Source organism: Astyanax mexicanus, chromosome 22, assembly GCF_023375975.1.
Source record: "Astyanax mexicanus isolate ESR-SI-001 chromosome 22, AstMex3_surface, whole genome shotgun sequence".
Lineage (NCBI taxonomy): Eukaryota > Metazoa > Chordata > Actinopteri > Characiformes > Acestrorhamphidae > Astyanax > Astyanax mexicanus.
The window spans coordinates 10,910,001-10,932,322 of record NC_064429.1 but is presented as its reverse complement, the minus strand read 5'-3'; the positions used below and the strand labels follow the sequence as shown (position 1 = coordinate 10,932,322).

At 38.4% G+C, this 22,322-nt stretch overlaps 2 protein-coding genes and 1 non-coding gene across 6 annotated transcripts in view; all 3 read right to left on the bottom strand.

Moving 5' to 3' along the window:
• Positions 1–1,597: 1,597 nt before the first annotated feature.
• Positions 1,598–12,460, bottom strand: ranbp1 (RAN binding protein 1). The gene is made up of 6 exons (XM_022675754.2): positions 12,321–12,460; positions 8,047–8,183; positions 7,135–7,292; positions 6,921–7,049; positions 6,131–6,193; positions 1,598–3,546 (listed from the first exon to the last, which is right to left on the bottom strand). The coding sequence occupies exons 1-6, from the start codon at positions 12,333–12,335 to the stop codon at positions 3,398–3,400; spliced, it is 651 nt and encodes a 216-aa protein (XP_022531475.2). The 5' UTR covers positions 12,336–12,460; the 3' UTR covers positions 1,598–3,397.
• Positions 5,950–6,079, bottom strand: LOC125787086 (small nucleolar RNA SNORA77). Its single transcript, XR_007429005.1, has one exon. It is a non-coding gene; the product is annotated as a small nucleolar RNA SNORA77 (small nucleolar RNA).
• A 4,207-nt stretch (positions 12,461–16,667) lies between the features above and the next one.
• The window catches only part of LOC103046027 (protein FAM214B), a 31,468-nt gene continuing 25,813 nt past the window's right edge, over positions 16,668–22,322 (bottom strand). For all 4 annotated transcript variants that reach the window (XM_049470259.1, XM_049470260.1, XM_049470261.1 and 1 more), the window contains 5 exons: positions 21,687–21,783; positions 20,529–20,687; positions 19,654–19,722; positions 19,294–19,493; positions 16,668–18,459 (listed from right to left, as the gene is read on the bottom strand). In XM_049470259.1, the coding sequence (XP_049326216.1) occupies positions 18,306–18,459; positions 19,294–19,493; positions 19,654–19,722; positions 20,529–20,687; positions 21,687–21,783 (679 nt within the window). In that variant the 3' untranslated portion in view covers positions 16,668–18,305. The remainder of the gene's footprint in view (positions 18,460–19,293; positions 19,494–19,653; positions 19,723–20,528; positions 20,688–21,686; positions 21,784–22,322) is intronic.

Sequence of the window (22,322 nt, the reverse complement as noted above, 5' to 3'; positions counted from 1 at the left end):
TATATGTGGAATTATTCTGTAAACAAACCAGAATCTCTTTTCTACTTTAGATTCTTCTAAGTATCACATTTATCTTTGAGGACAGATCTGCAGACTCTTGGTGTGATTTTAATCTCAGTATTTTCATGAGGGAGAATCACCTGGAATAGTTTTCTCAGCGTCTTGAATGAAGGAGTTCCTGGAGGTGCTGAGTAGAGGTGTCATATCGAATTGTACACAATTATATTACCAACATTTCTGAATATGGTGAACGATATTATACCCTGAAATATGGAGCCATATCACCCACCCCTAATTATCACAATCAGGGTTCTACATTTTTACTGTTTTAACAAAAGAAAAATTCACACTGTTCTCATTTCCCATTATATATCCACTAGAGATAGATTATATCTGTCCAGTATCATTTATTTTACTTTAATCCTGGATTTATTGAGGTATTTGGAGTGTATTATTATTATTAGTATCATGACTGATCATTCTGGATCATTTACTTCTGTTACAAATCTGATAAAATTCTTTTACTTTTTAATATATTTTTAAAAATGTCAATTTTTAAAGCCTTTATCTGTATTAAAGCTGTAGTGCTGGAACAGATGGAGTTACTGCTGTTATTCTCTACTGCAGCATTATTTACACACTTACACACAGAACATTCAAACTTTTATTATCATAATAACTAGAAAAAGACACAGAAACACAGAACTCTGTTACTATTAAAAGTATGAGTTCTTTCTTTTCTTTAGAGAAATTACAGATGACGTCAGAGAGTGGTGAGTACTGTTTCCAACACCTACAAATAAAGACTCTTAGAAACTGGAGAAAAAAACAGCTACAGGTAGACGTCTGGCTGACCCACATGGAAACAGCAGCTTTAGCCTTTAGCTCAGATTAACATGATTAAGGACTGAGTTGTCTTGTCGACCAATAAATGCAGGTTTACGCCCAGCTGCCTGCTTCTGGTGGATCCTGCCGCAAGATGTTCTTGATACTCCTTAGACATCAACGTCCTGTTGTATGTATGTATATATATATATATATATATATATATATATAGTACATTTAATATATTTATATATTTAACTACAACTAATACATTTGCACATGAACATAGATTTTACAATATAAAATATAACAAATATAAATAACATGCACATTCACACATTTAATATACAAACAATACAACTCTTTTTCTTTTTTATTTTAAAGATTGGTCACTAAAAGTTCCTTATTTTTACATTGATAAAATATTCATTAAAAATCAATAGCTGTATTATATTCCTTTAGATTTCCCATTTGACATTTTAGCTCTACAAATAAATTTACATATACCATAATTACATAGTTTACATTTATATCTGTATAATTTTTACTTTCATATCCCTGTAACTGCAAAACAACAAAAAATAATGAGTATATTTACATTTAAAGTTATTTTACCAAAATGCATAAGCTGCAAAATTACCCACATTTCCACACATTCCCACAAAGTGTGCATGGAAACTAAGGGTATTATTCAAAAAGAGACAAACACTCACACTCACGCAACATTAGCATTAGCAGCCTTTCACAACAGAGACCAGTAACAGGGACAACATTGAAGGATAAAGCATTGGTTTTTAATTTTGGTTTCTTCACAACCTTTAAACACAATGTGTGTAACATTATCATCACTATAAAATGTGAGATTCTTTTTTTTATTCAAGACAGTCATCAGAATGCCAATGTTAAGACAATGTGCCTGATTCGCTTTTATCAAAAGAGCTCGACAGAGCGGGGAATGCACGAAAAAATAATCCAAAGAAAAACTATTCGTCAAGCAGATTTATTTACCAAATAATAAAAAAGGACAAAAGTGCCAGTTTCTGAATGTTAGATATGCTAAGCAACATTTTTGTAATAAAAAAACAAAACAAAAAAAAAAACCTACTACTCTCCTGAGCCCACCTCTTCCTTCACCACCCCTTAGCTTCAGTGCTAATGTCTCTTTAGCGCTCTGCGCGCTACAAAACTCCAGACTTGTGTCCAGTGGAATGACCAGAAATGAATTTGTTGACTAAACTCCAGATGCAAACTTAAACCACAGCCTGGAGGAAGATTTTTACCTCAGACTTTCAGGCCAGCGGCTGTGGTAGCTTAGCATAGCTGCGTTAGCCTTAGTTAACTGTGCTAGCCTTAGTTAGCTGTGTTGGTTTCCATTCTGACACTTTTGAAACTAAGAAAGCTAAACGCTAGCTTGTGGAATTGAGCAGAAGACACTCTTAAATGAAGATCTGTGTGAACCATTATTTATTTCTTTATTTTCTAGATTTATTTTCAAGCAAACAAAGCAGCCAGGCCTTGGTTCAGTTATTTATTTTTTTATTTGAAGAGTTCCTTCAATGACTAAACCAGCGAGCAGATGCACTTTCCCCTCATCCGATATCCCCGCTTTTCACTCCACTCCAAACTCCAGCCTCTTTTTAAAGGAATATTTAAACATTTTTCATCATAATGTCCATCAGTTCAGTTCAACCCGTCCCACAGAAAATAATTCTGACCCAGAAAACCCATGAAATCCAAATTTCACTTAATAGAAGTCGATAAGGCAGACGCTCAGGTTTTTTTACACAATAGTAACCATTCACAATGCACAAGTGCTGCCCATTACGCTTCTTTCTATGTTCTGATGGGAATCCACAGGTTTTCATCGTGTCAAAACATGGAAAATGTTATATATATTATCGTCCATGATAACCGACTCTATGCTACAGATTTAGCGGTCAGACGTTAATTTGAAAAATGAAGTATCCCTTTAAACCCGAAAATCTGACTCCACCCCCCACCCACTTAAGGTCAAAGATTCGCTACAAAAACTCACGTCCTGCTCATTCATTCGGCTTCCTTTCACCAGAAACAGTGTTCACCCATACGCAGGATATATCATCACGCCGCTACCGCAGAGTACAAAAAAGAAAAAACAAACAAACAAAAGTTACCCAATGTGGGAATAATCGATCAATAGCACAAGCCTCGTCTTACAGCATGGACATGGTGATTCATGGGGGGGAGGGGGCGTGGCCAGAAAAGACAGGGGAACCCACAGAGGAGCTGGAAAGACCGACAGAGAGATAGAGATGGAGAGAGATAGAGGGGTGGGTGTGTGGTGGGCACAGGGAGGGATGTTTGTGTGTCCGAGGGAAACAACCACGCAACATTTCAATGATTGAGAAACGGACACTTTAAAGAGTGGCGTCAAGGTCTTGTGATGTCAGGAGGCAAACAAATAAAAAGTTCAACCAAAGAAAAAAAAAAAATCAAGTGTCCAAATTTCAGAGTCTATTGTAGAAAAGGGAGAAGTGTTGCAGGTCGAGAAAGAGAGAGAGAGAGAGAGAGAAAGAGGAGCGCTGTCTCCGGTTCATTTCTCCTCCCCCTCCTTTTCTTCTTTCTTCTCCTCTCCCTCGCTCTTCTCCTTCTTCTCCTCTTTCTCAGAGCTCTTCGTCTTCTCGTCCTTTACGGAGAGATCCCCCAGTTTCTCCGCCACTTTGGTTGCGCTGTCGCCAACGTCTGGAACACAAGTTCAACACCAATCAACATCGATATTAAAAGCCTGTAACCATTAAATTATTAAACCATCATCTTGGTACTTTAAAAGACAAGGGAAGCATTAAATGGGTAATTGGTACCATTTTCTAATGTTTTCTATAGAGTTGGTCGATGTGGCCCTAAAATAGTATCACAATATCACATGGTATTTTTGCAATATTTTTTGCTGACCTGACAAAACACTGAATTAAAAATTATTAGAAGAATACACTACTGCAACACAATTAAAATTACATTTTACTATTGCATACGATATGATAAGGCACACCCCTAACTGAGATATTAACAAATTTTGTCAGATTTGTAACAGAAGTCAATGACCCAGAATGTTATAATATTAACAAAGCCCTCCATTTATCAAGAATTAAAATCAAATAATTGATAGTGGACAGATATAATCAGTCTCTAGTAGATACACTCCTAGTTTTCTATAATTTATTAATCATGATAATGAAATTTATTTTAAAGTTAACTCAACTTTTTCACTTCATCCACATTTGTGTCTTTCGGGTGCTGTTTTTAATTTTCATAGGCTGATTATTTAACAAATAAAGAAGAAGCAGTGGATATGTTAATAGGTTTAGACTGTAGTTTCAGCAAGTGTATTGATATGCCTAGTTTATGTGCATAGTTTCTGCATATAAACTAAGAATGTTGCACAGGGATCACTTCAAAAATAGACCCAACGTGTTACTATGCTTGTATGTATGTTATGAGCATGGTTTCCACATTCTGTGTGAACAATCATGCTCCATTTTTACATAAATATTAAAAACAGCCCATTTATATTGATGGTGTTCAAGTCTCATAAGTTAACTGTCATGATAATATTTTTGTAAAATAACTGCGATAAACGACATTGTCATTTTAAAACCTATTAAAAAAGGTACTCGCATAATAATATAACTGCATAACCATACAATTATACTTTTAAACAAAGCAAATGTGTGTATGGAATACAGTTTACTGCCATATATGTGAAAAAACATACAACTAATAGACAATATACTATACAACAGGGGTATTCAACTAGAATTCACTATGGTCCAGTTAGAGAAAATTTTGCCAGGCCAAGGTCCGGACCGTCGCTATTTTTAACTTTTAGTGTTATGATTCAGTATTATATACTGTATTATATACAGTATTATATACTGTATACTGAAAGACAAAACAAAATACACATACTAGTATATTTCAACAATATGTATTGTTTTAAAATTTAAATAAATTACATTATGAACCTATCATTAAATAAATGAACTTATTGAGTCTATTAATGTGAATCTGTATGTTAGCTTTGTTTCAAAATGCTTTATTTATTCTATTTAATTTTATTTATATTAGATTTGCGCCTGCCTGTCATGATTATTACATGAATGACAAATCATACAATGTGTGGAGAAATGTTTGTTGAACTTGACCAAAATATCAGCTTTTTAAAAAAAAACAGCAGTTTTATTGTATTTAATATTATTACTGTATCAGACTTTATTATGTAGTGTGTAAAACTAATGTGGGAAGTTGCCAATGCTTTTTGTCCCGTGGGGGTTGCCTTAGTTTTGAGGTAGGGTTGTTTTGGGATTAAAGAGAGCGCGTCTGCGAGCGAGGGAGGGAGGGTTTTTTTTCTTGCTGAGTTCTGATCAGGTGGAGTAAAGTGGAATATTTTGCACTGTTGTCTCGGTTGTTTCTTTTTAATTCCTCCAAGTAACACCGCTAGGTTACATTACTGTTAATATGTTTTTATTAAGGTAGTATTTTTATTTATTTTTCTGGTGCGCACCATCTGTATTAGCTTTTCTCGCTTTATTCTCCGACTTCTCACCGCCTGTCTCAATGCCCGCGTGGCTCCGCGCGGCTCCTCGCGCTCGCATCTGCACAGCAGATGAGGGCGTTTGGTGATTTTACAGCACATGCGATTGGTCTGTGTGCTTACTGCGCTGCACGTAAACCATAAAGACAATAAACGTTCCGCCGCTTTAAATGAATACGGTCAGAATTAAATCCTTCTCTCTAGTTTCGGTTTGGGTCCGGATCGGACAACGTCTGGGTCCGGACACGGACCGCGGTCCGCCAGTTGGTGACCTCTGCTATACAATATAATTATTAAATACTATTGCGGCCATGTACACCTATTGTACAGTAAGTGGATAATGGTTGTGACGGGCCTAATACAGGCTGAAATGCATCTTGCAACTTTACTTTGATTAGACAGGGCTAAAACTATCACTGTTCAACACGTATTTATACATAAATTCTGGGATTCATTTTGATATTAAGATCAAAGCAAGCTGGCAACATTTTATAAAGTCTAGTAATATTTATTTTTTATTTATCCAATTAATGCTATACATTAACAGATGTACAAGAGATGTAGCAGAACACTCCAGAGTCTGTCTCGAAGAAGACAGACCCGTGCAGAACGCTCTGCAGATCAATATAGCAGACGAAAAAAGTTCAGGGCCGGAGAAGAAGACCCCAAACAGAGTGAGTCTGCGGTGGAGGGGGGGGAGGGGAGGTGTGGCGTAGTGATGAGAGGAGGTCTTACCTTCCAGAAACTTTCGCACTTCCTCTTTGCATTCGTCAAACTTAACCTTGAACTTCTGTGCGTCTGTGGAGAGTAACAAACACACAATTTATTCACCAGATTAACTTAAAATCAACTCAATATGCTGTTAAACTCAGTCTGTTAAAGCAGCAATAGCAACTTAGTCAAATGCAAATGCAAATCAGGTTTTGTACACCGCCTCTGAACATAGATGTACACATGCATTCTTTGACTAGCTGATATATCCAGGCTTAGTATCAGAAGTGAGAGAAGCAGGTAGACTGAGGCAGAATTATTGTAATATAACAGGATTTTACACTAATATGACTTTTAAAAGTTCTGCTGATGCCGATACTTTAAGTAAAGCGCACACAGAATTTAGCTAAAGAACAGCACTATTTAAAATACTGCAGTTCAGAGTGCAAAAGCTTGAAAACAGTGGCTTATTCAGTGCTACATTTTTCTGGCTTCCTTTATCCTTTATTCCTTTTGGTGTTTAATGTAGTTATTCTGTAGTGTTAGCTGCTTTGCATGGTTAGTGGTGTTTGCTAGCTTTGCTGTGTTGCCGTGCTAATAATTACTCACTGTACAGGCACTGTAAAGATGCACTCTGAAGAGGGATATCCGGTTAGTGGGATTAAAAGTTAAATGTCTTAAATAACTAAACAGTGCAACAAAAGTGGTTAGGGCATCTGCATCTGAAGAACAAGAAACTACAGCTTTTGGTGACCACTCACAAATGTGTGAGCAGCGAGAAAACAAATGTTTGGGCCGCGGTGTGTGTACTCACTCTCAGCGTTGAGGAAGCGGATCGCCAGCAGCTCCGGTTTGGGTTCTTCATCTGCAAAGTCAGCGTGTGTGTTCCACACCCAGGCTCTATCACTGCCTGCATTGGGCTTCAGCTCCATCAGGGGCATGACTGAAGAATGAACAGGACATGTACGTTAACGTTTTTCACCCGCAGGTTCTCTACGCTGATGCGTAAGAGCTGAGCTGGTACTCACTGTGGTGGTTGGCGCAGATCTTTAGCGTGCGGTCTCTCCTCATCAGCAGCCGGATGGAGCCTTTCTCTTTGTGCCGCAGCAGTTTGACGTCGCCCGTGCCGCGCTCCTTCCACTCCGGAGGGTCGTTTTCACTCGCAAACCGGTACAACTTTGCACGCCTGGACAAAAAAAAAAAAAAACACACCATATTATCATAGTCATCTTCAACATCCATCACAGGTGCTTCATTTGGATCATTTTTGATTGAGAATCCAAGTTTTACTGTAATCCCACTAATGTAAAACATCACAACACACTCCAGTCTTACTACAGATACACGAACATATATTTAAAATAATTTACCGTATCAATGAAGGTCTATTTTGTGGTCTGTTTTCATACACAAGATGCACCAGATTATAAGGCGCATTTTAAGCGACAATAGTAAGGAACAAAGGTGTCTCCATGTTAATCTACACATTTCTCTTCTGAAAACTGTTTATTTGGGTGAGTAAAGCGCTTCTGTTTATTTACAGTAAGCTTAGATTCCCAACATTTAACAACAGAGCGGTTAGCAGCGCTTAGCGCTAGTAAACGTCACCCGACAACGCTACACTGAGGAACCAAATGTTCCCATAAGCCAAGATGCTATCAGCAAGCAGTTTGTCCCACGTAGCTTTTTTTTTTAACACTGTACACATGTAGGCTAGGCAGAAGTCCCAGGCAGAAGAATAGGTGGGTTAATAGGGTGCTGGACAGTGTGGAGACATAAAATATGGTATACAGAAGATTGGTATGGGCATGAATCAGAACGGATGGGACAGGCATGGGCATATAGAATATAGATAAGTGCTAGTATAAAGAAGTATGATACAGATTGGCAGATGTGAATAACATGATACAAATAAACGCAGCATCTCTGCTAAAACTCACATTTTGAAAAGCTCCTCCTCATCCTCCTCCAGAGTTTTAACCTCACGCTCAGGAAGTGATACGATGGGCTCAAAGTGAGGGTCATGGTTTGAGTCGTCTACGTTATCTGTGGCCGTCTCGTGGTCATCTTGTGTGTCCTTTAGGAGGAAAGAGAAAAGGACAGGTGTCTAAACTCAGCATGAAACAGGTTTATTAATTAATGGATATAACCTTTATACAATCCTAAAAAGCATAGAACAAAAACTGACTCAAACAGCTCAAAACTCAACCTTAAACTATCTAAAACCCAAACAAATTTAAAATGTTTATACACTACTTTAATACCAAAATCAACATAGTCATGTGAGTATCATTATACTAGCTGTAAACAAACAAACAAACTTCTTTTTTAGTCAGAAAGCTATAAAACTTAAGCCTAATAGTGATTGCTAAACTTAAATTTAGGGATGCACAATCAAAATATCGATTATAACATTTTTATTGACTGCTATTTGCGCTTTTTGTTTCTTTTGAATCATTGGCATTGGCTGATTGGTCAAAACATTACTTGCTGATGTGTTTATGGTATGTGACGCTGGCCTTGTTACGATAAAATCTATTGTTTTATTTAACCTATTCATTTAAAAAGAAGGTTTAAAGGTTTTAAAGTTTAAATACATGCGCTATATCGGGATCAGTCCAAAATGTCCCTATTTAAATATTTAATGTTTTAACAAATCAAAACCTCTAAACCAACCTAAACATAAAAAAAAACTTCAGAATTCACCTAAAATACAGCCAAAGACAGCTTTCTAACCCCACTAAAAACCCTCATTACTCTTTGCTCATCGGTGTGGAAATCTTATAAACGTGCACTACTACTGGTGAACCACGCTAAAGTCCCCAGTTTTGTAGAAAGTGTTGGTATTGGTTTCACTTTCTCTGAGAGCCGCTACACGTCTGAGCCGGCCCCGGGGGGCCCTCGACGCCCCGTCGGTTCAGTAGATCTGCAGAATGAAAGGCAGGGGGGATTTAAAGAGCTCAGTCTGTGGATCTGCTTTTGTCTCTGATTTGCTGCAGCAGACAGGCTCCCGCCTGCTGGTACTGAACCACGAGCCCGGACCACGCCAACGCCCGGCGCACCGGAAGAGTCCGGGTTTAACGGGGGTATCGCCACACCCCACCCACCGCCAGAGACCCCCCACACCCAAAACGTGAGGTAGACGATGATCCATCAAACTACTCAAATCTACTCAACTTTACAAATTTTAATTTTCTGATTCACAGAATGCAATTAATGCTACATTCCATATAAACATGGCTTTTGGAAATTTTAGACGCTCATCTGGTGCTAACCTGGGGCATGAAGAGTGAGATATTTTGGTTATATTCACCAAAATACACTGATAAATGAATGCCAAACCAATTTATCTTTAGATAACTGTTTGAAACATTCTGAAATTGTGCAAATTTATTGTAATGTTTAACTACAATGCTGCCAACTCAGGCGAGGTGAAATTTCTAGCTCCAACATCTGACTTCCAAGGTAAACGGAAGACAACAGATGATATGATACTGTTAGAATGCCAAATGTGACACCTGTCCATCTGGTTTCCACACAAAATAGGTTTCTTAGAACAGCTAAAGGCTGATCTGGTGTTCCAGGTGGCTGCTTTATCCTGGTATTTCAGGTAGTCATTATTTAATTTGCTATGGGAACTTGTTTTATGTTAAGTTAAAGGCTGAAGAACAGGGTGACATTCACAGGTGTGTAGACTTCAGCAGGTGAGGTGGTGATTGAGGCGATGGCTGGCCAACAGCACTTACTAGCACAGTATGAAGCAAAAAGTGGTATGTTGTAAGGTAGTAAACCCACATTTTGGGCCAGATTATAACTGTAAAATAAGCAGAATCTGTATGTTTCAGTACAGTGAACCACAATTTTGTGAATCTCATGGGCGTAGGAAAATAAATGTTTAAATAAAATGTTTCCAGAAGATTATGCAGAATGGTTCCCACTTCTAGACAATAGCTAAAAAACATGTTGCTATCTAGTGTTATATGGTGAAACATATGGTGACTGCTATGGAATACAGGTAAGTTGCCCTGTTATTGTATTTTCTGTGGTTTTGATCACATTGGCAGGTAGATGCCTTGTTCTGACATTTGATGTGGATGCTACTGGATTATAAAGTGGGTTACATTAAAGCAGAGACTGAACAACAGGGTAACATTCACAAAAAGTGCAGTCTTCAGCAGGTGAGGCTGTGAACAGAGCTCCTACGATTAGTTGAAAAAAATCAACAGCATCGACTATAAAAAAATGTGTCGACTCCAAATGTTCAATGACTAATCTTTCATTTGCAGAACTACACAAAGTATCGGAGTTCCAGCCTCAACCTGTGTCTCCAAAAGTGTCCAAACACAACAGATTACACATTTACTCGCTAAATAGCAGTACTTTCCAAAGTCAAAGGATGGTATTTAATTGCCACTTTCACTTGTTTCTAATGTTTTAAGTCTACAGAGGCCGTACCCACAGCACGCAGAGACGGAAGGCTTTGCAGAAATAAGTGCTGATTAATTGAGAATATCCAGAAAAGTAATAGTCGGATTAGTCGACTACCAAAATCATCATTAGTTGGAGCCTTAGTTGTGGACCATGGTCACAGAATACTGAATACTGCAATAGCCATTCACTAATTGGAAAAATAACCAGATTAGTTGACTAGTCTAGTACCAAAATAATCTATAAACTGCAAACTTATAAATGTTTATGTTAAAGCATTTTATTGATTCCCAGATTACAGTCTCAGATGGTTACTAGGGCTTTGCCAAGTGATTGTTATCACGACTTAAACCAGGATGCACAAGCTTCTGCATCCTATTCATTCCATGAAGAAAGTTCCAAACATTTTGCTCATGCCTAATTCTAATGTCTTAAAACCTAGACATCCTAGAATTAAATGAACTAGTTTATCCCATCTTAGACCCAATCAGGCTCACAAGGCCTAGTCTCACACCATTACAATAGACTTTCCCTCTCCTTTAGATCCATTGTAGGTGGTCCAAAACTTTGTCTAAACCCAAGAGAGATCATCACCTATAACAAAGCCAAAGACCAGCAACATTACCCAGCAATTATGGTGATTCACCTGCTTTCACCGCCCTCATTAACCCCACCAGTTAACTCCCAGCACCTTCAGAACCACCCACCACTGTACTGGGCTGAACTGGACACCAGTCATCTGAAGCCCATGTGCTCCTCCAGGAGCATGCTAATGCTAAAAAGCTAATGCTAACTGCTAATGCTAAACAAAACATAGCTATTAGTCTTTTTTACTTTTCATTCAAACTCATCGTTGCATTTAGGTGCACTGCAGGTTAAGATACTGGTTACTTTATTTAGTGAGCAAAACGTCAATCAATGAATCAAAAGCCAGCAAGCTATCCATTAGCATTCATTAGCTTTAGCCAATATGTTAGCTTATTAGGCCTTGCAGTTGTATTAGCTAACTTGAGCTAGCTAATGGTGCTCAACAGGTTTGCTATTTAAGCTTACTATTTCAAGTTGGGCCTTTAATTATTTAATCAATTAAATCAAAATAAATATAAAAAACTTTATAAATTAAAAAAATCGCAAGCTTGAGAGGTTGAAGTTTGGTTTGATGCTCGAATTAGCCGGTCCACCTTAACGTTAACTCCCGCAGCGGTTTCATTCTGGCGCCCAGCATTTAAGGTAGAACGGCTAGTTAGTTACGTTAGCTTAGGCAGCAAGCCGACATATAGTAGTTAGCTTAGTTAGCTAGCTAGCTAGGTTAGTTTATTTATTTAGGTACCTTTACATTAACACAAGGATTTAACACTTTAACCAAATAATGACTGCCAATATATTCAACAATAAAATGAAGCTTTAATTAATAAAACCGATTTATTCATTTATTTACAGATACATTAGCTAGCCGCCGCGGCTAAAGCAGAGCTAACCTGCTCGGAAACAGGCGGTAAACCGAGCTGTAGGAGTGCGGAAAAAGCGCATATTAGTTTTACAGCTTTAAAAATCGTCTAAAACAACAAAACGCCACAAATATCAGGGCATTCCCGCCGCCCGCTAGCCCGGGTTCGTGTCCGGTAGCCGGACTGGCCGCTCGCTGCAGTAAAGCAACAGCCGGCTTTTACTATTCACCATCTCCGCTTCCAGCCCAAAAACAGGCGGATTAAAACCATCCTAACGATTAAAAATCGCAGCAGACGGCCGCAGGACCCCCAGACGTTCCCCAGAACACCGTCCTTACCTTAGGATCTGCCATAGTTTTGTGGATGTTTGCGGATTGTTGAGTTTTAGTGGATGTTTTTCGCTCCGGCCGTGAGGAGGGAAGAGGGAGGGAGAAAATGCTCCTGCTTTCGCGCGCGCACTGAACCGGCGTGTCGTCATCGCCGGCACCGGCGGTGACGTCACTTGTAGATTACGTACATCTCCATTAATCGATTAAATAAACGTAAAACAAATCGATAAAATTTGTACTTTTGATTTTAGCGTAGTAAAGTGAGCGGTAAGAGCACAGAAAGTAACACACAAGCATGACGCACCTTCAGTGACATCATGTAAAAATAATAATAATAATGAATAATGAAAATGCGTGGCCACAACTTATTAAAAAGGCACAAAACCCTATACTATATTTTTTCATTTATAGCTGAAAAAAATGTATAAACCTTTAAAAAAACACTTTTATTGCAGTCATTTCCTCCTTCGTGCTATAGGCGAGGATTATGTTATCATGTACTTTGGTTATCAGAGGCACACTGCTCAGCTCAATCAAATCTCCCTTCTGCCCTGCCTCTAAACCCATACATCACACAGTGCCACTCCCATTTGTTTTTTGCATTTATATAATTTGAGCTGAGGGTGGAGTCAGCTAAAATCAGAGGGTTTAGTAACTCTCTAAGGCTTGGGAACTGAAAAAATAATAGCTCTTGGCCATATAAGTCATCCCCACGACCTAATTATCTTGTTCCCACGCTTTTAATAAGTCATGGAAATGCATTATAAGAATCAAGGTTTGAGGAACTCAGGCCCCTGTACGCCCCATGAGAGGTGAGTGGGTCATATCAGAAGAAGTATAATAATTTAGATAGATAATAGGTGATTCTAGGATCAGAGATCCAAGGGTACAGGGCATTATCACACTAAATTTAAAAAAAGTATCAGACAATAACAGCATAAACATTCGTGTTTAATTGGGAAAGGGGATTTTACTGTTTACTGTTATATTTTCATTATTAAAATTCTGTTTAATGATATACTTTCTAAGATTTAAACGTTTTTAGCTTATCAGAGACCCTCCAGTCCACAGGTAAAGTTGCTTAAAGGTGATGCTCAAATAGAAGTAAATCTTTTATACATCAGAGTAAAAGAACACAGCATGGAGTTCTTATGTATAAAAATACTGTTTGTAACTGTGTCTTTGTCCATTTGATACACCATTATGTAACAAGTATTATTTGTTAGCTAGCTAGATTAGCTTTACAGCTAACACAATAATCCACAATGACTGTGAATAAACAACAGGTTTAAAGTATATAGTCTCCTCCAGTTATTTTAAACAGTTTTCTCTAGTAAATTTTAATGATTTCACTCTAATATTGTAATCACCCTAATAAATTATCATCGTTATAATCCCACATCTAAACTGACTGATGGATAAAATCATTAGTATGAGAATAAATGCATGGATGGATACTTTCATGCACATAAAGGTCATAAACTACCCCTCACCCACTGCATGCCTGTGAGGGTTATAAGGGTTATATAACTCTCAGAGAGAGATCTCTGAAGCCTGAAGAACATAAAGGACATCATTTTCAGATCACCCTTATTCCTTTTTTCTCTCTCTCTGAGATCCAACAGGGGGCGCCACGTGCACACAGAAAAGCCCCAGTATAACCAGTATTAGAACTGGCCTGTGGGGTGCAGGCAGGAGGAATGCTGGGAGTACAGGGCCTGTCTCTGTTTATATCTGTCCTTTCTTTAACAGAGGGCAGAAAAGGAGATATATCATACTCCCACCAGTATAACTAAACACACACACTGTAGTCCAGGTCGAACTGTGTGTATATAGCTGTGGAGGACGTCCAGCCCAGCTCGGAGGATGATGATAACAGAGGGTCAGCTGAGCCGTACAGGAAATGATGTGTCCCTGCTGAAAATAAAAACATCCAGGCTGGTTTAAGCTGGTAATCATGGTTAAACTGGTTGACCAGTTTAGATTTAGACCAGTGCAGAATATAGCTGTGGGGATACCACCACTGCATGCCAGTGAGCTACCATGGGGGAGACTGGGATTCAATTCCAAATCTAAAATAAATAAAAATCCAAAAATCAGTGTCTCAGAAAAAAAAAAAACATTGGTACTTTTGGTAGTGTGAGCAACGTGCAACTCCTGCTGGAAAATGAAATCTGCATCTCCATAAAAGTTGTCAGTAGCAGAGGAAAGCTGTAAGATATTCTGGGAAAACAAAACTGCACTGACTTTAGACTTGATAATAAAACACAGTGGATCAACACCAGCAGATGACAGACATGACTCTCCAAACCATCACTGATTGGTGGAAACTTCACACTAGGCCTCGAGCACTTTGGACTGTGTGTCTCTCCACTCTTCCTCCAGACTCTGATCCCTTGATTTCCTTTAAATGAAATGTAAAATTTACTGATGATCAGTGATGGTTTGGAGAGACGTGTCATCTGCTGATGTTGATCCACTGTGTTTTATTATCAAGTCTAAAGTCAGTGCAGTTTTGTTTTCCCACAAAATCTTACAGCACTTCATGCTTCTTCCCTCTGCTGAGAAAAACTTTTCTGGAGATGCGGATTTCATTTTCCAGCAGGAAAAAGTACCAATTAGTCTTATATAATATTCTAATTTCCTGAGACTCTGAGTTTTGGGTTTCCATTGGCTGTAAACAATAATCACTTACAATAAAATAAATAAACGCTTAAAATAAATCACTCTGTGTGTAATACATCTATATAATAATACATAATTTTACAAACTAATCAGTGTGTGTTTAGTATAGGGAGATTCCGCCTATGTAGGAGATGAGGACTAAAAGGGTGTAGTAAAGTTTGAACTGAAGTATGAAACCGGACAAAACTAACTCAACTAAATACATCGCAGAATGTATCACAATATATCAAACACACAATATCCCTAATTGTGAAAAAGAAGAACAATGTTACATTATGTAAATTGAAACACCAATAACACAGCAATAGGCCTCAGACTGCACTCGCAAGTCACAGAGTTTATTTTATTATTTTATTTTTAAATATACATATACTTCTTTTTATTTTAAATACCCCCAAACCCCCCCAAAACCTCCCTCCCTCCCTCCCCACACTCCTTCTCCTCCTCTTTGCACTTGTTTATAACCCCTCCATCCCTCTATAAGAGAAATCACACACCCTCCTAATTGTGCAGCATATTGCTTTTTCTTTTTTTTCTTCTTTTTCTTTTGTTGTTTTACTTTGTTAAGACATCCGCGAACATAAATAAAAAAAAATACTACCTCCTAACTCCTGTAGGGGGAGCCAACGCTACGAAACTCAGAGGTTTTCGTAAGCTAACCAGTTTAGCGAAAATTGGATTCAGATTGGTAACAGCTTGGAATCGAAAGGTGCTCAATTAGTGTAGACATTAATCTGAAGTTTGTTCTTGTATTTTTGCAGTAGAATCTTGGGCTATATCAATGTTAAAATGTAACCAAATAATAAAGACTAAATCATATATGGCTGTGTATATGGTGTTCAGACTGCATGTAAATGGGATTTGTTCCTTAAATCAGATTTGATGATGTATAATGTTCTGATTTGCTGTTGAGTGATGGGATCGGACTTGCCTGTCTTGACATCGCAAACATATCTGCAGGGCATCTAACCATACGATAATATTATGATATTGATTATTCAGCAATCCTAGATACTCAACTCAGAGGATAATACTGTATGGTTCCTCACAGCATCTGCGCTACTAAAGATCCACGTATCAATAATTATCGCATTATCTTTATTTCATCCCACCACTCTGTATCTGAATGTGCTTCTGTTGTTTCAAGGTATCCTCACACTTTTCTTACTCTGAATTTAGTGAAGTCGCTGTTTGTCGCATTGTGAATAATTGACATAAATGATTCGCTAAAATCTGATTTGAGTGTCTACACTGGTCAAATGTGGTTTCTGTTTGTCCACATTATCAAATATCAATCTAGACATCAATATAGCTATCGATTTTTAATCAATGTATGACAAGAATTGGGATTTAAATTGTGATTTAGACTTGGGCAGAACAAGTTATAAATTTGGATATTAGATAAAAATCTACACATGCAGTTAGCATTATGCTAATAGGTGGGGGATAACCTTCCACTGCTAGTTAGCTATAATAGCTTTTTAAGCTCCAGTGTAAAGCTATTACCAAATATATATATAAATCTATATTTTAAGGCTAATTGAACTGTGCAAATTTTCCTCTATTTTTTTTCTTTTTTTCAGCCCCAGTCAGAAACAGGTGAGCTGCTCCTGGACTTCTTCTGAATCCACTAAATTGTTGAAAATGTAATTTTTTTTGTCTGTTTTAACTGGAAATCTCTTGTTTGAAAGTGTGTGTTGTTGTTGCAGTGCACTGTGCTCCTGATTAGCACTTAAACCACGGTTTTGTAGCGTTTTATAGCTCCCGAGTCGACCTGTTTATAACAGAATTATTAAATTACTTTAAAATATCAGTGCCCTCCCCTCTGCTTACACACACTGTTTACTACCCTCCTCCACCCCCCCTCTCTCTGCTGTATCGGCTCGATATAGCGACGCTCCAGTGGAGGAATCTTATCTCTTTCTCAATCTTCCGGCTGCTTTCCTTCTTTCTGGAACGTTCTTTGTCCTTTAGGCTTAAAACTGATGGTGTTCCTTCTCTAAACTGCTCTGTAAACAAACTGGCCAGCTAATATAATTAGCATAACAGGTGATTAGCCTATGCTAACCTGGTCTAGAGCAGGGGTTCTTAACCTGGGGGTTGCAACTTCCAAGGGGACTCTATGAAGGATCAGATTCAGACTTTTCATTGAATTAGACCATTTTACGCTAAATAAAAATAAAAAAATTGGGTGTAAAATTTTTTTTTTCTATTTAGTATGATTTTCATCCATTTTTCCTGTTTAGTTTTTCTTTATTTCTGCACCTCACAACCAAACTTTAAAGGTACAATATGTAATAATTTTTCCTTTATGCAAATATACAACAAACTACCCTCTACTAACAAGCTGGAGGCCCAGAAATGCATTTTACAGCTCATATTCTGCCCTGTACACTTACTAAATGCTTCTATGTATATGAGATTTACATTTTAAGTTATATTGTTGGGTAATATTCACTTTGGCATTCATTATAAATGCATTAAAATACTTATTATTATACTGTATTTTTATGTGAAAAAAAAGTAAATTGAATTATATCATCAGATGAAAAAAGGGAAAAATCTGAAATTCACTAGAAGATTCATTATTACATTTTTTAGTAAATGAAAAAAAAATGTACACCCATTTTCTGTCTATTTTCAAAGTTAGCCTCAAACTGTCATCAATTGTAATTAATTAAGGAGTACTGCTACTACATGCTACTGGAGAAGTAGTATGACCTACTATACTCTCTCTCAGACTCCGGCTGCTGATGGAGAAGCAGCTTGACCCCTAAAAAGTGAGAAAGGTTAAGAACCCCTAATCTAGAAGCTCATTTTTCTGCAGCCAGATCTGCTCTAATCCCAGACCCTCAACTTCATCTCTCAAACCTACAACTCTTAGCTCCACACTTCATCTTCTCAACTGTCCGTCCTCCACTCCTCCACTCCTCCATTCCTGCACTCCTATTGGCCGAACAAAGGGCAGCAATCCGACCAGTTCCACGCAGACGAGGTCCTATAGGTGCTGGCGTCTGATTAGCCATGACCGGTGCAGGCAGACTGAAGGGCAAAGTGAATAACGGCACTAGAGGAAAACTCTTTAGTCACAAGGCATGCATGTTACACCCTCATATCAGAGAGTCCGTCAGTCAGACAGCGTGATACTCGCGTGTGTTCTGTGTGCGTTAGATCAGTCTTTCAAGTGTGTGTGGTTCTGTCCGTCCTAAAAGTCTGGTTTTATCACTCTGTCCTTCTGCGCCCATCACTCTCTCTCTCTCTTTTTGCATGGTGGATTTTTTATTCTAGTGGGAAAGGGTGGGGGGAGGGTCACACTCGCGGGGAGTATTTGGGGTTTCTTGGCACCTCGGTGAAAGATTTCAGCTCATAAGGAATCCCTGTGTCCACCTCAATGGATTTGCGGGAGAATAGCAGCCGGATATCGTTGTGCAAGTAAATCTTTCCAGATTTAGAGCTCTGGAATCTGAGGAAAAGAGAGAAAGAGAAAAATCAGCATCCGTACAGTCATACAGCTTCATAAACTTTTACCAATAATGCTTTATAATGTTCATATGATCCACAACACGCTCATTCTGACAGACTGTAATACACTACAGGAAGTGTAGGGGGCGCTCTATAACGCTTTATAATGTTCATATGATCCACACGCTCATTCTGACAGACTGTAATACACTACAGGAATAGTAGGGGGCGCTCCATAATGCTGTATAATGTTCATATGATCCACACACTCATTCTGACAGACTGTAATACACTACAGGAAGTGTAGGAGGCACTCTATAATGCTCTATAATATTCATATGATCCACAAACTGCACACGCTCGTTCTGACAGATTGTAATACACTACAGGAAGAGTAGGGGGTGCTCTATAATGCTCTATAATGTTCATATGATCCAGACATTGCACACACTCATTCTGACAGACTGTAATACACTACAGGAAGTGTAGGGGGCACTCTATAATGCTTTATAATATTCATATGATCCACAAACTGCACACGCTCATTCTGACAGACTGTAATACACTACAGGAAGAGTAGGGGGCGCTCCATAATGCTGTATAATGTTCATATTATCCACACACTCATTGTGACAGACTGTAATACACTACAGGAAGTGTAGGGGGCGCTCTATAATGCTCTATAATATTCATATGATCCACAAACTGCATACGCTCGTTCTGACAGATTGTAATACACTACAGGAAGCATAGGGGGCGCTCTATAATGTTCATATGATCCACACACTGCACACACTCATTCTGACAGACAGTAATACACTACAGGAAATCAGACCTCAGGTGTATCAGGTAGCAAAGGATCTTCTTCCGGTCAGGGGCGGAGCTCTCTGGCCCCTCCCCTGACCCCTCCCCTTCCTCCACAGGCACCAGGAAGATGCGATGGCGCAGGAAGGTCATGTGATTGACAGGCATGTCCCCGAAGTTGTAGGTCACCAGGAACATCTTCACCACAGTTTTATTAGGGTTGAATAAGGTCTGCACAGAAAATTCAGAGAAAAGCACATAAAATTTAGCAAATAAAATTCTGTAAGATGCACACACACACACACACACACACACACACACACTTCAGTAAGGTGTATAAAAGAGTGAGAGAAGAGGAAGAACGTGTGATATAATAAACACAGTGACTCACCACTTGAATGGTCCCTGCTTTGGGTACGCTATAGCCTTTCTTTCCCAGCGGCTCCAGGGAGATCACACCCTGATACACAACCAAACATCACACACCTCATTCACTAACTACATAACCAGACATCACTCTGCTGCAGTCACGCTAACACCTCGTATCTCCATGACAGCAACCAAACGTCTAAAGTTTCTATTGAAAGTCAATGTAAAAGATTCTAAGCTTTTTTAATTGTACACTCATCATTAAATATAGACACACTGTTCAGATTAACAGCCAACATGACAAACAGCTACCAGGAAAAACATTAGAAAAATGTTTAGCAACATATTAAAAAGGTTCCAGGAAGGTTATCCTGTAATACTGCAGAAATAAAGTTCCAGGAATGTTCTGACAACCTGAGACTTAATAAAAAGGTTTGCATCGTTTGCATATTGGAATGTTTCTTAATTAATGTTCCTAGATAGATGATTACTAACGTTATGGAAATGTTACATAAAGTAACATTCCTAAAACAAAAACATTAAACATTGACAAGTGATGTTGCAACAATGTTACCACAACATTTAAAAACGTTTAATAGAAATATTCTAAAAACATCCAGAAAATTTTACAAACTGAACAAAAAAAATGTCTCTAATGGATTTTTTAATGACCACAAAAAAAAAACATTAATCATATTAAAGTGCCGGTTTGTTACTAAAAATCGAATACCCAGTTTCTCCATTTCCTCCACATTTAGTTAATCAATTATTTTTAAAATCGTAATAATAAAAATCCTAGCTATATTAGCTAAAATGGCTAATTGAAGTTTATACCCCACCAATTAGTATGATGCTAACTCAACACATAGTCTGAGGAGAGTGTAATGCAATTCTCACCAGGAAAGGCGAGGGGGCGCTGTGCTCGGACGTGTCGTAGTAAGTCACCTGCACAGGTAAAGTGGCGTGTTGAGGGCAGTACGAGCCGCTCGCTCCAATTTCAGCCGTGAATCCCTCTATCCTCCCCGACGGAGAGAAACGGCCCTTCAGGATCGACTCCTACACACACACACATACACACACACACACAGACACACACAAACAAGCTAAGTTAATTAAAGTTAAGTTTATTAAACAAAACTGTAATTCTTAAAAAAAAAAAAAAATTATTTCAAAGTTAAACGAGTGCTAGATGTTAATCTATACAGATTTCTCTCCTGAAAACTGTTTATTTGGGTGAATAAAGTGATTCTGTTTATTTACAGTAAGCTTAGATTTCCAGATTTCCACTAAGGCTGGGTGCAGCAACATTAGCATTAGCACTAGCGGCTAACCATTAGTGCGGTTTTAGTGTTTCAGTAATCCAGGGCTTTATCAGCTAGCGGTTCATCCTACATAGCTTGTTTTCATTTGTGACCCCTCAGACTACAGTGCAATATACTCACCTCTAAACGGTGAAAGAGCTAGTGCTTAACATTATTAGCAGCCAATGCTAATGCTAATACTACTTCAGTCTTGGTGCTGGAGAACTAAGCTGAATCTCCTGTGTAACTCTGTACTTCAGTGGAGTGTCTTTACTGCTCCTTAATACCTGACTGATATAATTCATACATAAGGAGCACCGGAGTATAAGGAGCTCTGATGATTTTTAGGAAAATTAAAGGATTTTAAGTGCACCTTTTTATAGTGCGAAAAATACAATATATATATATATATACACCTCATCATTTGTAAATCGCTTTGGATAAAAATATATGCCAAACACAATGTAATACAGTATAAAAGGGGTTTACAGTGAACTCCTCTTTCTCTGTCTTTCTTTTTAACACATAGAGAGTAAGATTTAAATGTTATTTAGATCTTTCCACAAGTGTACCATAGACTCAGTGATTAATGTTAAGGCGGCCACTATCCTTAGATACTGCTGTGGGAAACACTGAAGATTTCTATGAAATTAGCAAAGTCTGAAACACACCATCACTCTTTATCCTCAGAGCCAAAACAAGAGGAATGGAGACATTATAAAGTGGGAAAGATTTTCACAGTTTCACTCTTTACCTCAAAGTTTCCGAGCAGAGCTCTGCTGATGGAGGCCAGGGATGATCCGGAACAGGTCCGGCTGGTGTCGGTCCGGCGGCCGCTCCGCAGCTGACGACTAAAACACACAAACAGCATTCTGAGGAGACTGTGCACTGTGGACCCTGTCTGTAACTGGAGTTTAATTTAGAGATAGACTAATTTAGCTGAGCTACGTTAAATGATTGTCTCAGGCTCTGGACTCCCGGTCTCGTTTCATCTGTAGCTTTACAGCATCACAGTGAATTTCAGTGAATTTAAGACTTAAAAATCTTTACTAATACTCAAAATGTAGTAGCAATTTTTACTTTCTCTTTCTCACTAACGTTCATTGAAAGGTGTACAATTTAAGCTCTATTCGTACGGGATTATTTATTTAGTTTTTTCAGGGGGACGTCTGTGTAAAATATTTCACTCTTTTACTCTTTAGTGATAAAACTCCTGCATCCTGCATTTTTACGTGGATCTCTGTGGAAACCGTGGCGCGCCCAAAGTGTAATTACGGTGCGCGGCAGTGGACAAATATCTATTTTATTAAAGGTGAGGAGACAATACTCAGAGATGTGTGTCCGGACGGGACTAAAATTACCGGAGGAGCACGGAGTTCAGAGAAAAACA

Bases quoted from the DNA above. Each gene is read 5' to 3' on its own strand.
- ranbp1 (XM_022675754.2), bottom strand. The intron at 7,293-8,046 runs GTGAGTTTTAGC...TTTTTTGTCCAG, and splicing joins GAGGAGGAGCTTTTCAAAAT to GCGTGCAAAGTTGTACCGGT. The intron at 7,050-7,134 runs GTGAGTACCAGC...TTCATTCTTCAG, and splicing joins GATCTGCGCCAACCACCACA to TCATGCCCCTGATGGAGCTG.